The 15,092-nt window shown below is 38.3% G+C and overlaps 1 protein-coding gene across 1 annotated transcript in view; it reads left to right on the top strand.

The window, feature by feature from the left end:
- LOC126355327 (uncharacterized) overlaps positions 1-2,993 on the top strand; it is a 234,927-nt gene extending 231,934 nt beyond the window's left edge. Inside the window, exon 15 of the mRNA XM_050005621.1 lies at positions 2,707-2,993. Within this exon, the coding sequence (XP_049861578.1) occupies positions 2,707-2,757 (51 nt within the window). The 3' untranslated portion in view covers positions 2,758-2,993. The remainder of the gene's footprint in view (positions 1-2,706) is intronic.
- The last annotated feature ends 12,099 nt before the right edge of the window (positions 2,994-15,092 follow it).

Raw genomic sequence — 15,092 nt, 5'->3', positions numbered from 1 at the left:
CGTAAGGATACTATCAGAGGGGCAGTGTCAGAGTATTTCTATTGACTGCTGTTGCACCATATCAATTGCTGATGAAATCAGGTTCTAGGAAATAAAAACATCTTTGTTCCTTGGACAATCATGTTGTTATATGTCTTCTCCTTTATGAGCTTTACCATTAATATCTGTCCTCTCTACAAAACTGTGTCTATTATGGCCACTGTACATTGTTAAAACATTTGCATAATTTCTAATGGATAATTAAGTACATTTTGTGAACACAAAATGGGTAAAAGTGTTTCCACCAAGCATTTAATGTCTTGGTAGCATAATGACAAAATTAAAAAGTCAATTGAAGAAATGTAAACTCAGTTATTTTATCACTTGGTAAATGTATAGATGTAAATAGGTCAGTAAGGTGTCTCTCTTTTGCATTAGAGAAATGACACATTACATCCCATACTAAACTATAATTTCAGTTTCATACAAACTAACATATGTCTCAAATTATTTTAATCTCTTGCATTCAGCTGAAAGATTACCTACTCTATTAATATGTATATTCTACACAATTATTTATATTTTTCATTTTATGACCTTTTGCTTGCAACTGTTCTGCATAACAATTGAAACGTTTATCGGAAGAGATCATTATAAAAAGCAGTATAATGAATATTATAATGAATCTATAGTAACTGTTGAGCAATATATTTAGAAGAAAGTTGAAAACTGGAAGAATTAAATGCTCAGAAGAGTGCAATCTATGAAGTGTTCAATATTCACCAATTGCAGAATCCTATTTTTGGTCTTTGCAAGCAACTATAACATGGATTTTTGTGACTACCATGATAGAATTCTCTATTTGTTTCATTATTTTGTGAAATGTTTCCAGCTTCTCTATGACATCCCTAAGAAAACATTTCTGTATAACTCCATACACAAATTGTAGAAAAGCCAGCAACTACATAGCTAGTGAGGATTAATTGAAAGCTAATTATATTCTCACCTATCAATTTCTATATAGTTCAACTAATAACTTAATTATCTAGTTACTTTTGAAGCCTTTGATGTCTGATCATAGCCAAGTGTGATGCATTTTTTATTACTCTCCTGTGTTGTATGCCAATTTTGTACATATCATATGATCTTGAAAATTCAGGTCACTGGATTGTCCACTTTCTTTAATTTTCAACAAATGTATGATTTGCTTCCTCTTGTTTACAGGAGATAAACTTTAGCCACAAATTCCATGTTCAGATGCCTACTTGAGCTACATTGTAACTTCAACTTTATAGGAGATGCATTTTCTTGATAAAGATGGCAGAAATAAGAAAGATGTATAATTCAGATATACATCAAATACCATAAATACATTAGATTTTACACAGTCAATTTACATTTTGGATTTTAATATTATTGCAGTAGCTCAGATTAAACATGCATTTTCAAAAAATTAAATAATTTTCAAGGCTTTACAACTTTACGATATAAAAACCAAAATATATAAAATTGTTTACAGCTAATTTGAATCTAACATAACTACACACACAATTGTTATTTTCATAAAAGTTTCCTTAATAGTGTATCCAAATTGATGAAACTGAACCCCACACCATGAAAATTACAAAATGAGCGTGCTGACATTGCGTTATGACAATAAGTGAAAACACTGATATCCTGTTGTTGTTGTTGTTGTTGTTGTTGTTGTCTTCAGTCCTGAGACTGGTTTGATGCAGCTCTCCATGCTACTCTATCCTGTGCAAGCTGCTTCATCTCCCAGTACCTACTACAACCTACATCCTTCTGAATCTGCTTAGTGTACTCATCTCTCGGTCTCCCTCTACGATTTTTACCCTCCACACTGCCCTCCAATGCTAAATTTGTGATCCCTTGATGCCTCAAAACATGTCCTACCAACCGATCCCTTCTTCTAGTCAAGTTGTGCCACAAACTTCTCTTCTCCCCAATCCTTTTCAATACCTCCTCATTAGTTACGTGATCTATCCACCTTATCTTCAGTATTCTTCTGTAGCACCACATTTCGAAAGCTTCTATTCTCTTCTTGTCCAAACTAGTTATCGTCCATGTTTCACTTCCATACATGGCTACACTCCAAACAAATATTTTCAGAATTTGATATCCTATGTAGCAAAATCCCATACACAGAAAATGATTCTATGGTCTATGTACCTATTACCTGTGAATTCCTTCCAATCACACCATTGGTAGCCAGATACAAAAAACAGTGATGCCTGCATTTTCATTTGTTTTATCTCCAACTAGCACTGCTCCAGAAAATATTTTTCAAATTATTGATAAATATTACAGCTATCATAAATATGTGTGCTCTAACCAGATCTTTGGCTATCCTGAAAACCTGTCCTAAAATTAATTTTATTGTAATTATTCCTTCTTTTAAATAATTAATATTTCTTTAAATAGAATTCAGGTGAGCTTTTGGTTCAAATGATTTGATGTACATTGTTTTTTAGGAAACTAAGATGCAGTTTGATGATCAGTTCTCTGACCTTACACAGGTTACAGACTTTTTGTTCTCCTTCTTCCCCTTCCTTCATTTGTTCATGTTTTCCCACGAGTCTCCTATTGTATTTGTTGTCTATGCTTTTATTTACTGTAACCCACCTTCCACAACTTTTTTACTTAATTTTTGTAGTGTATATTTTTATTAGTTTCATTACTAACTTTATTACTTATTAATTATTTCAGACTGATGCTGTATCAAATACAAGCACACAAGAAGAAAATAGTAGTCCTTAAAAATTCTGGAGTTGTAAAACCATTACCATTTATCACTGAATGGATGGACTGATGCAACAAGATTGTAACTCTATAAACTTTATTACCTTTTAAGATTAGGAGTAACAGCTACCTTTTTATTTTTTATTTTAATTTCATACTGTTGTTGATTTTATATTCCTGTGTGATAATATATATAATATCTTCTAATTCTATGTTTATGTTCTTGTTATGGCATGGTATATTTATATTCTTGTTCTTGCCCTGAAATAAATTTTTAATTAGAAAATAAATTTTTAATTAGAAATGGTGACTCAGTATTTACAATAAAAATTGTAATAAACATATCTAATTGTCATGCATCAAAAGTTGTGACAATTACAATAGACACACATACTTATTGTGTAATTAAGTGACAAACCTTTACTGCTGGACAGCTAGGACACTAGTGTTTGTTCATATAGTCAATGATGGAAACTATGTGTTATTCAATATTTGACATATGAGACTACAGTTTTACCATGTCAGCTATCAGTAAAGCCACAATTAAACTTTAGACATCAGACAGTGGTTGCCAACACAGGTAAAATGTGTTTTTGTCCATAACAGCAATAATAGTTAGCAGCTGTTATCAGTGCCTAATGACAATTTCATACATCCACGCCCCTTGATTCAAATACTGCAATTGACCTGATGCTTTGTTGTGGTGCTTTGACAACAGTGGAGATTCCACATGAAATGTTTCTCACTCTGAGTTGGAGGAAGTAACAAGTAATCATAATCATATTATAATTACGCACTACTCTGCGGGAGGGTGTAGGTAAACTAAGTTTCAAAAACATTTTTGAGACTCATGGAAAAATTGGTGCAGTATTGCATACCAGTAAGTAATAAGAACAAATTCATACTTACTTATATTGCTTCTTATCAAGTAAAGCACACAACCATAAATTCCATACTAAATATTAAGACAAACTGGTTTCATCCTTAACAGTTGATTCTGTAATTACACTGGAAGAAAATCTTTCCAACCAGCTAATGACGCAGTAATAGTCATCTAGTCACTCTCTTAATTATTACTTCCCAAACCTAATTTTTTTTACACCTTATGTAAGTCACTGCTATATTAAGGATAATGGTGACAATGTTAACTTCAAATATTTTTAATTTCCACAAATGCTTTTAACTAGTCTACAAAAATAAGTTTTTCTCTTCACCTTTGTGCATGTATTAGTTCAAACGTGTTTAGATTACAGTAGTAGTGAGGCAATAAAAAACTTCTCTAAAAGCTGTCCTCAGTGTACACAGCGTTATCTTTATGTTCATTAACAAATTCTTATAGTTCTCACTTGGTCATATCTTCTATGTTTGCGTGTGTGTACAAACACACACATGCCGTACATGGTGCTGGCCAGATTGGCAGTGCAAATGCAATTTTGCTAAGGTAGGCTAATTGTGGAGATGGTAATGTTGGGTGGGATGGGGAGATGGAAAGGGAGGTGGGAGGAAGGGAGAAGGACTAGGATTGAATGGCTAGTAGGTAGCAAGGAGGCTGGTTTGCCTGCTAGGAATGCAAGACAGAGTGTAGCAGGTATAGCTGTGATAGCCAATGGGTCAGCTCACACCGAAGGTGATGTGAGAATGTGAATAGGGAGGGGTGACAGGATGAAGGAGGGAGAGACATTTGAGTGGAGGGTACAAGGGCAGTGGATTACCTGAGACTGGGTTCAAGATGATTTGTTATAGGGATAACTCCGATCTGTGTAGTTCAGAGAAGCTGGTGGTGGTGAAAAGGATCCAGAATCTTGGGTTGTGAAGCAGCAATGGAAATTTTGCTCAGCTGCATATTGCACCAGCAGGTGGTCAACTTTGTTATTGACAACAGTTTAGTGGAGCCCATTCACCCTGTTGGACAGTTGGTTGGTAGTCATACCAACATAAAAGGCTGTGCAGTGTTTGCAGTAGAGTTAGTATATGACATGGCTCCAGCCTCTGATGGGGTTGAATAGTCATGTAACAGGACTGGTGTAGCAGTGCTGGGTTGGTGGATTGGGCAGGTCTTGCACCAGGGACTTCCATAGCGATATGATACCTGTGACAAGGGATTGGTAATGGGAGAAGCATAGGGATGAACTAGGATGTGTTGGTTGGGTGAGTGACAGAACACCACTTTAAGAGAGGTGGGAAGGATCTTGGGTCAGATGCTCTTCACTTCAGTGCAAAATAGATAATCAAATCCCTGGTGAAGGATATGGTTCTGGAGGATATGGGGAATGAAATCTGTTTGTGGATTAGGGGGTTTCTGCCAGTAACTTCTCTAAACGACTCAGATGGGAGTTATCCTTACAACATATCCTGGCCTCCATCTCAGGTAAACCACTGTCCCTCCACCTAACAGTTTCCTCTTCCTCCATACTGACACCCCTTCTGAGTTCATGTCCTCACCTCACATTGCCTTTAGCATGTACTGCTTCCCATCAGCCACTTCAACTATACCTACCACCTCTCCCTCCTGCAATCCTAGCCAGCAAACCAGCCTCCCTCTGAGCCACCAGCCACCCACACACAGTCCCTCTCCCTGCCTTGTTTCTTCTGCTGCATGCTCACCACTTGTCACAAAGAAAAGAGTGACTGAGGACTATTTCCTTCCCATCACTCAAACATTTGGGAAGGAGATAATATTTGATCATGTTGTGGTTCCACAGCTGATTAATGTAAGTTTTAAGAAAACACATAAACTATCATTTTATTAAGCCATGACCAGTTTCATTCTAAATGTCCCATGCTGAAATATGGCCAGTACAATGTTTCACTTTCTTAGCTGTGCTGGGTAATTGTCACGTTCTAAGATGAGCCTTTTAACATTTTATTGGGCAATTAAACATTTTAAATCATTGGACAAGCACACTTCAGCCACTTTGTCACTGGAGTATGTATGACCTGAATGTGTTATACATGAATGCAACAACCTGCTCCCCTTTATACTCTGGTGCTTTGCAATTTTTACCTCAACTACGTACCTCTGCTGAAGTGAATTACTGCATCAATACAAGGGAATATTTTTGTTTTAATATGTGTTGGTGATATAAGTTTTCTGTTGTTCTATTATAACACAAGCTACAGCTAAATTAAAAGTTACATGAAATAAGAATGACATAATTTCCCTTACATTTTTATCTTAATATTTTTATATGGGACACTTTAGTATATTTTTAAAATGCTGAACAAAACTGAGTTTAAATAAAACACGTAACTTTCATTTTAACTTCAGTTTTATGGACCACCCTGCAAAACATGCCCAATTCTGGTGTTGCTGGTGATGCAAATTGGAAAGAAATTATAGTTATTTTAGTATGTTCCCATTGGAATGCTAAAATGAAATTTGACGAACATATTCAGACATAGGGTATGACTGATTTATAGTTTCAATACAAAAAATCCAGTTTTGAAACTATAGGTATTTTAAAAAATGTGTGGTTTGGAAAAAATTACCATTATTATGAATAGCCCATACTTATAGAACTTAGAAGAAACAATAAAATGCTATAAATTTCAGGTCTAAGTCAAATAATTTTTGAGATATGGTCACTTTAATGTTTCAAAGTAAGACAGAAATCATATAATTATGGAAACATTAAAATTAATAGCTCAGAAATGAACTAACCAAGCAATTTTTAATTCTGAACTTTATTCTACTTTGATAGTAGTATGAAACAGCGGTTTCAGCAACTGAAGTCTACTGACTGTTCTGGACATTGTCAACTTCAGCTGATGGCACTGTTCTGAAGAAGGCCTAAGACTAGGCCAAAACTAATCATTTTAAATAAAATAAGCATTGTGATCCAGACTGTTTTTCACTAATTTTAAATAGCTTACAAGATCAGTGTTCTCCAAAAATGTTACCAAAAATTGAAACATTACTTTACACAAACACCACATCTTTCAAACAACAGATAAAGTTGGAAAGATATTTTGATCTTCTTAGTCTTCCATGAGATGTTTTTGCATAGTACCACATCAGTGACTACTTACCAAGACATTATAATAAGAATTTTCGTTGCAAATACAGGGTTTTCAGAAGTGTCACATATTTCTCCAGGAGGTAGTATTGGTCAAAATTTGAAGAAAATTTTGTATAGCTGTACATCTGGAAACCAATATCTGTTGTTCTATGGGCTGTTGTACTTGTGATAAGTAATTATTAGAACATAGGAGGCAGTATTGACAATAGATGGAATAGTAAATTACCACAATATGCACATGTGGGTGGATACAAATCCTGAAGCAATCATGGAGGCAATGCATCAGGATTGCTTCAGATGAATTTATGGACAGAAACTGTTGATGTCAGGCTCATAGGACACACACTTCACAAAACAGATTAACAACTGTCCAAATTATCGTTTTCTGCATGATGAATTAGCAGCACTTTTGTACAATGTTACTGTTACCAAAAGACAATGACTGTGTTTTATGTCCTGAGGTCACCGCCTCATTTCCTAGAGATCATGTAAAATGCCTCACTGTACTGTTTTGTGGGGTATCGATGGATTGAGTGCCTCCTTTTCACTGGAGCTGATCTACTGAATTCCTAGCTATGGGCACATTTAAAGGTACTTGTGTGTTTGGAGTCATTATCTAGTAGGCATAACGATAGACATCAGACATATTCAGAAACTCTCTGTTAGGATCATAGCAGGTCAGTATTGCTATAACAAGAACAAACACCATTTATGGAACACAGTACTTTATAGAGCAATACATAAGCTACAATGAGGTACAGGTTATGCATAGCACTGAAGACGCTAACTGAACAACAGTAAAACAGGTTACAGAATAGGTAGAGCATCATTTGTGGTTGCTAAAATAATATTGTTTCTTTGGTGGCTTACCAGAATGTGCCAGGGGTCTGACCCAGGTATCCTTTATAAGTGGGCCTGTGAGCTGTATAGATGCACAATCTCTGAAACTGTATGTGTCATGAGTGAAGGTACATCACTCTTCCCTTCTATGGGGTGGAAAAACAACATACATACATAAAAACACCAGGCACAGAAGAATATATGGTACAGAAAAAATGCATGGTACAGAAGACTAAGAACTCTCGTGGTTATGATGGAGCATCTAGTAGAATATTAAAGTACTGTGCTGCACATGTTAGCCCTGTATTTAGCCATATTTGTAATTTTTCCTTTAGGAATGGTCAGTTTCCTGAGCGATTAAAGTACTCAGTAGTAAAGCCGCTCCATAAAAAGGGAGAAAGGGATAATGTAGATAACTTTAGACCTATTTCTATGCCATCAGTGTTTGCAAAAGTTATCAAAAAGGCTGTGTATGTAAGGTTAATTGATCATTTTATATCACACGATTTGCTATCGAATGTACAGTTCGGCTTTAGAGGTCATTTGACAACTGAAAATGCTATATTCTCTTTTCTCTGTGAGGTACTGGATGGGCTAAACAAAAAGTTTCGAACGCTTGGCGTATTTTTTTTATTTAACAAAGGCATTTGACTGTGTTGATCTCACAATATTGCTCCAGAAGTTGGACCATTACGGAATAAGGGGAGTAGCTCACAATTGGTTCATCTCTTACTTTAGCAACAGGCAGCAAAAGGTCATTATTCACAATGCTGATAACGGCTGTGATGTGGGGCACTGTCAAGTGGGGGGTGCCCCAGGGATCGGTGTTGGGGCCGCTCCTGTTCCTTGTTTATATAAATGATATGCCCTCTAGTATTATGGGTAACTCTAAAATATTTCTTTTTGCTGATGACACTAGCTTGGTAGTAAACGATGTTGTGTGCAACATTGACTTGATTTCAAGTAGTGGAGTACATGACCTCAGTTCATGGCTTGTAGAAAATAAACTAACGTTAAATCACAGTAAGACTCAGTTTTTACAGTTTCTAACACACAATTCAACAAAACCTGATGTTTTAATCTCACAGAACAGGCATATGATTAGTGAAACTAAACAGTTTAAATTCCTAGGTGTTCAGATAGATAGTAAGCTGTTGTGGAAAGCCCACATTAGGGATCTTGTTCAAAGATTTAATACTGCCATGTTCACTATTTTAACCGTATTGAAAGTGAGTGATACTTCGAGACGTAAATTAGTCTACTTTGATTATTTTCATTCACTTATGTCATTTGGTATTATGTTTTGGGGTAACTCGTCCCATTCTAGAAGGATATTTTTGGCTCAGAAATGGGCGGTTTGGGCAATAAGTGGTGTGAGTTCACAAACCTCTTGTCGACCTCTGTTCACAAGTCTGGGTATTTTGACATTGGCCTCTCAATATGTATATTCTTTATTGTCATTTCTTGTTACCAATATTAGTTTATTTCCAACAATAAGCAGCTTTCACTTTTTTAATACTTGTCAGAAATCAAACCTCCATTTGGATCAGACTTCCTTAACTCTTGTGCAAAAAGGTGTGCAGTATACTGCTGCATCCATTTTCAATAAGCTGCCACTCGAATTCAGAAATCTTAGCAGTAATCCAAGCACTTTCAAATCGAAACTAAAAAATTTCTTCATTGGTCACTCCTTCTACTCTGTAGAGGAGTTCCTTGAAAAATTAAGCTGATTCTCATTGTATTGTTGATAGGGTTTGCTTAAACTTATAGACTGATTTTCTTTCAGGTTCATGAACATTTATTTTTATCTGTTATTACTTTTATGTTGTAAGTTCATGTACTGAAACATTCCATGACCTTGGAGATTTGCTCCTCAATTTGGTCCTACAGAACTTGAGATGTAAATAAAATAAAATAAAAAGAAATGCTTCTATGAAACGTGTGTCAGGAGTAGGGAGCACAACTCCACCTATGTTTGAGCATTTACTAGAGTTACTGCCGTGCCTGTATCAACTTGCATTTCTAGCAGTTTATTAAACACACACAAGTTAATAAACAATTTTTTTGGGGAGACAGTTATTGAAGAGATACACTTTATGTCCATTGGTACTACTATGTCCACCACCTTTGAAGAAGAGTTACACACTGATGCAAAGTGGCCTTTCTTTCAACACTTGTGCATACAGCCCAACACTTAGGTCATGCAGAATGCTCATGTTGGATGAAGCAGTATGGGCTAGATGGAAGGCAGGCATGTGGCCACTGTTGTGATGCAGCCTGTGCTGTTGTGGCCATAACTGATGCTGCTCCATGTGATGCAGAGTCAAAGGTTACATGGCTGCAATGGCTTCGTCATCATCCTGAACACTTACAGGCTGGCCAAGCAGTTCTAGGTGCTACAGTCTGGAACCGTGAGACTGCTACGGTCGCAGGTTCGAATGCTGCCTCGGACATGGATGAGTGTGATGTCCTTAGGTTAGTTAGGTTTAAGTAGTTCTAAGTTCTACGGGACTGATGACCTCAGAAGTTAAGTCCCATAGTGCTCAGATCCATTTGAACCATTTGAACACTTACAGCATGCCTGACAAGGGCTGACTGAGCAACTTCTGATACCTTTCCCCCACACAGAAATTTGATTGTCTGGAGCCTGTGACGGATCAAAGGCGTGAGCTACATTGCTGACATCTGTAAGTGTCAGATCCTCACACTGAAGTGCATTTTTGTGGACTTCCCTATCTGGTGCCACACAAATAGTAACATCACACACCAAGTGATCAGCATAGGATTCATGATAGGTACTAGTGACAAATTAACAATGAAAATTCAACCTGTGTAATTTTGCCGCCCAGGATTTGTAAGATTGGTTTGGACATTTCTAACAATGAGAAAATTCTACATGCACTGTAATAACATGCATTCTGACACAGTAATAGGTTGAGAGGAGCTTGCACATTTCATCAAATGATACGCTGGTTGATTCTTGCAAAGAGGCAAGTTGGCACAACAATTGATAAAAGCATGGTGAAACCCCAAAAAGAAAGAAATCCCTACACAGGTTTACACTGCCCACATGAAAACACTGGGAATTTTGGCATAACCATGTCCCAGTCTTCAGCCAACTCATCATATGCTGAAAAGGGTGACAGTAGCACTGACAGGAGAGTAACGTACTGCAAACACACGGATGCCACTTGTTTTAGAGTGGTGGTGAATGCCTCCCATTGTTCTGTGAAAGCTTGCTGCTGGGCAGTGATTTGTTGGAATTCTTCCTCTACTGAAATGTTTGTCATGTGACTTAGCACTGACACTAACACGTGAAGAAAATGTAACCCTCACTCATTGCCAAGTTAGCTACAGCAAAAACAAACACGATTTATGGAACATAGCAGTATGAATATGAAGAGCTCAGATGGAAACCCAGTTCTAAGCAAAGAAGGGAAAGCAGAAAGATAAGCAGTATATAGAGGGTCTATACAAGGGCGATGTACTTGAGGACAATATCATGGAAATGGAAGAAGATGTAGATCAAGATGAAATGGGAGATATGATACTGTGTGAAGAGTTTGACAGAGCACTGAAAGACCTGAGTCAAAACAAGGCCCCGGGAGTAGACAACATTCCATTAGAACTACTGATGGCCTTGGGAGAGCAAGTCCTGACAAAACTCTACCATCTGGTGAGCAAGATGTATGAGACAGACGAAATACTCTCAGACTTCAAGAAGAATATAATAATCCCAATCCCAAAGAAAGCAGGTGTTGACGTATGTGAAAATTACCGAACTATCACTCATGGCTGCAAGATACTAACACGAATTCTGTACAGACGATTGGAAGAACTGGTAGAAGCCAACCTCAGGGAAGATCAGTTTGGATTCTGTAGAAATATTGGAACACATGAGGCAATACTCACCCTATGGCTTATCTTAGATGTTAGATTAAGGAAAGGCAAACCTACGTTTCTAGCATTTGTAGACTTAGAGAAAGCTTTTGACAATGTTGACTGGAATACTCTCTTTCAAATTCTGAAGGTGGCAGGGGTAAAATACAGGGAGTGAGAGGCTATTTACAATTTGTATAGAAACCAAATGGCAGTTATAAGAGTTGAGGGGCATGAAAGGGAAGCAGTGGTTGGGAAGGGAGTAAAACAGGGTTATAGCCTCTAGCCTCTCCCCGATGTTATTAAATCTGTATATTGAGCAAACAGTGAAGAAAACAAAAGAAAAATTCGGAGTAGGTATTAAAATCCATGGAGAAGAAATAAAAACTTTGAGGTTCGTTGATGACATTGTAATTCTGCCAAAGACAGCAAAGGACTTGGAAGAGCAGTTGAACAGAATGGATGGTGTCTTGAAGGGAGGATATAAGATGAACATCAACAAAAGCAAAATGAGGATAATGGTATGTAGTCGAATTAAGTCGGGTGATGTTGAGGGAATTAGATTAGGAAATGAGACACTTAAAGTAGTAAAGGAGTTTTGCTATTTGGGGAGCAAAATAACTGATGTATGATTTCATGCTTTCCCGGCGAAATGCTGACATTCTGGAGTAGTCGGGTGTTCTGCTGGATGTTCATGTCAAACTTGCACAATATTTCGACAGTGTGCCTCACTGTCTTCCTAAGGTGCTTCCTGGGACTTGTCCCTGTTTGGAATGCGTCCAGTATTTATGCCTAGGTGTTAGGCGTTCCATGTGCGGTCCGCGCCGAGTCCTCTGCTCTGTGATTGGTCCATTCCCGAGAGGGTGTGTCTGGTTGGCACCTGGTGCTCCCTCCGCTGTCCGCGCCGCGGCAGGCGTCCCCTCCGCCGTCCGCGCCGCGGCAGGCGCTCCCTCCGCCGTCCGCGCGGATGGCGGAGGGGACGCCTGCCGCGGCGCGGACGACGGATGGGACGCCTGCCGCGGCGCGGACAGCGGAGGGAGCACCAGGTGCCAACCAGACACACCCTCTCGGGAATGGACCAATCACAGAGCAGAGGACTCGGCGCGGACCGCACATGGAACGCCTAACACCTAGGCATAAATACTGGATGCGTTCCAAACAGGGACAAGTCCCAGGAAGCACCTTAGGAAGACAGTGAGGCACACTGTCGAAATATTGTGCAAGTTTGACATGAACATCTGGCAGAACACCTGACTACCCCAGAATGATAAAATAACTGATGATGGTTGAAGTAGAGAGGATATAAAATGTAGACTGGCAATGGGAAGGAAAGCGTTTCAGAAGAAGAGAAATTTGTTAACATCGATTATTGATTTAAGTGTTAGGAAGTCATTTCTGAAAGTATGTGTATGGAGTGTAGCCATGTATGGAAGTGAAACATGGACGATAAATAGTTTGGACAAGAAGAGAATAGAAGCTTTTGAAATGTGGTGCTACAGAAGAATGCTGAAGATTAGATGGGTAGATCACATAACTGCTGAGGATGTGTTGAATAGGATTGGGGAGAAGAGAAGTTTGTGGCACAACTTGACTAGAAGAAGGGATCGGTTGGTAGGACATGTTCTGAGGCATCAAGGGATCACAAATTTAGTATTGGAGGGCAGCGTGGAGGGTAAAAATCGTAGAGGAAGACCAAGAGATGAATACACCAAGCAGATTCAGAAGGATGTAGGCTGCAGTAGGTACTGGGAGATTAAGAAGCTTGCACAGGATAGAGTAGCATGGAGGGCTGCATCGAACCAGTCTCAGCACTGAAGACCACAACAAGAACAACAACAGTAGCTTATAGAGCAATATGTAAGATACAATGAAGTACAAGTTGTGCATAGCACTGAATACTTTGACTGGACAACAGTAATACAGGTTACAGAATAGGCCAAGCACTCGTTTACAATCACTTAGTTAACATTGTTTCTTTGGAGGCTGAACAGAGTGCACCAGGGGGTGACCCAGATGTCTTCTATAAGCAGGCCTGTGAACTGTATTGATGCACAATCTCCAAAATCGTACACGTTATCAGTGTAACAGAAATTCTCAGCGAACTTAAATGGGAAGTCTCAGAATAACGTCTACATGGGTCTCATGAAACTCTGTTGAGCAAATTTAGAGAACCGGTATATGAAGGAGACTTTACAGCCATTATGCTGCCATCATACCAGGCGTAGGATTCATGAGAAAAACATGAAAATGTTTAGAATGCATTCAAAGACATACAGGCAGTCATGTTTCCCTTACTCAGTAAATGAATGAAAACATAAAATTTTCTATAAGTAATATTATATGCCGTGTTGAGTGACATGGTTGTTTCCTCTCCCTCCAAAGAGCCATTTTAGTGGAGTGTTGCACTATAGTTTCAAGTGGGTGGTGGACGGAGTGGGTATGTGATTGCCATGAGGTCATGAGCACTGCCGTGGTTGAGCTGATTGCAAGCACAAACAGTGCTGCAATCAGTTGCTGTATGGAGAGGAAGAAGTCAGTTCAGAGCAGAGACAAGACTGAGAGCCTCAGTGAGCTGGTATGCTGCAGTGAGGTTGCCCATATGCCACTAACAGTTGGTACTGTGTGGACACAACAGTCTGGTGGAGAGGTTGGTGTCTTTTTCCCAGCCAATGATAGTGATCTCAGTAGATATGGAGAAAGGGACTTCTCCATGTCACAAGGACAACTACCTGAGTGATTTGGCAGCTAGCTGTTGCACCACGGTGGTCTATTGCTTTGACTCAGAACACTGTGTTGTGTATGAGCAGTGCATTTGATGTATTGACTAGCAAACAACATTCTTCATAGAAGTTCAAGTATATTGCATGACAAATGGTGGCTGTTGATAAATGGCATGTAGCGTGTGCAGGTGTATGCACTGTGAGTGAGAGCCATTTAATTTGTTAAATTGCATGCTGTGAACGTGATTAATTGTAACAGACTAAAAGTGATTGCCTAAATTGCACTGTGAGCATAACTCATTTGTTGACACAGTTTGTACTAAGACTTAGCCTTGTACTTGTTCTGTGTGAATTCTCACTTTGTACCTTTATTGTATAAGAGTTTATTTAGACAGAAGCATAAGTAGTTTAGTAGAGTATTATTGGTAGTTTGTTATGGTATCTACTCGGTGATGGCAATAGTAGTAGTGCAAAAAAATGGCTCTGAGCACCATGGGACTTAACATCTGAGGTCATCAGTCCCAGAAGTAGTGCCATATGTAGTTATGTTTTATATATATGATCCTATCTAAGCCTAAGAGATGTTTTGATGTCTTACGCTTGGTTGTGGAAGTTATATCTGTTATATTTACTGTCTATTGCTGAGGGCCATACATTGTAGTTGTCACTATTTGGCCAGGTTACCCGTACTGGGACAAAGGTTGGATTTCAATTCTGTTTTCTATATGGAAGATATTTTGTTGTATTTATTGTTTGCATGTAAAGTACACCAATGGAAAAACACAATGAATACCTCCACTATGTGATAGCAATGACAGTATTACTGATGACACAGATCCTAAAATGGAGTTACCAAACACAGTATTCTGGAATTTCTTCTTGAACAAAGACAAAA

The sequence above is a fragment of the Schistocerca gregaria genome, chromosome 3 (genome assembly GCF_023897955.1).
Source record: "Schistocerca gregaria isolate iqSchGreg1 chromosome 3, iqSchGreg1.2, whole genome shotgun sequence".
Lineage (NCBI taxonomy): Eukaryota > Metazoa > Arthropoda > Insecta > Orthoptera > Acrididae > Schistocerca > Schistocerca gregaria.
This window is presented reverse-complemented; position numbering and strand designations above follow the sequence as displayed.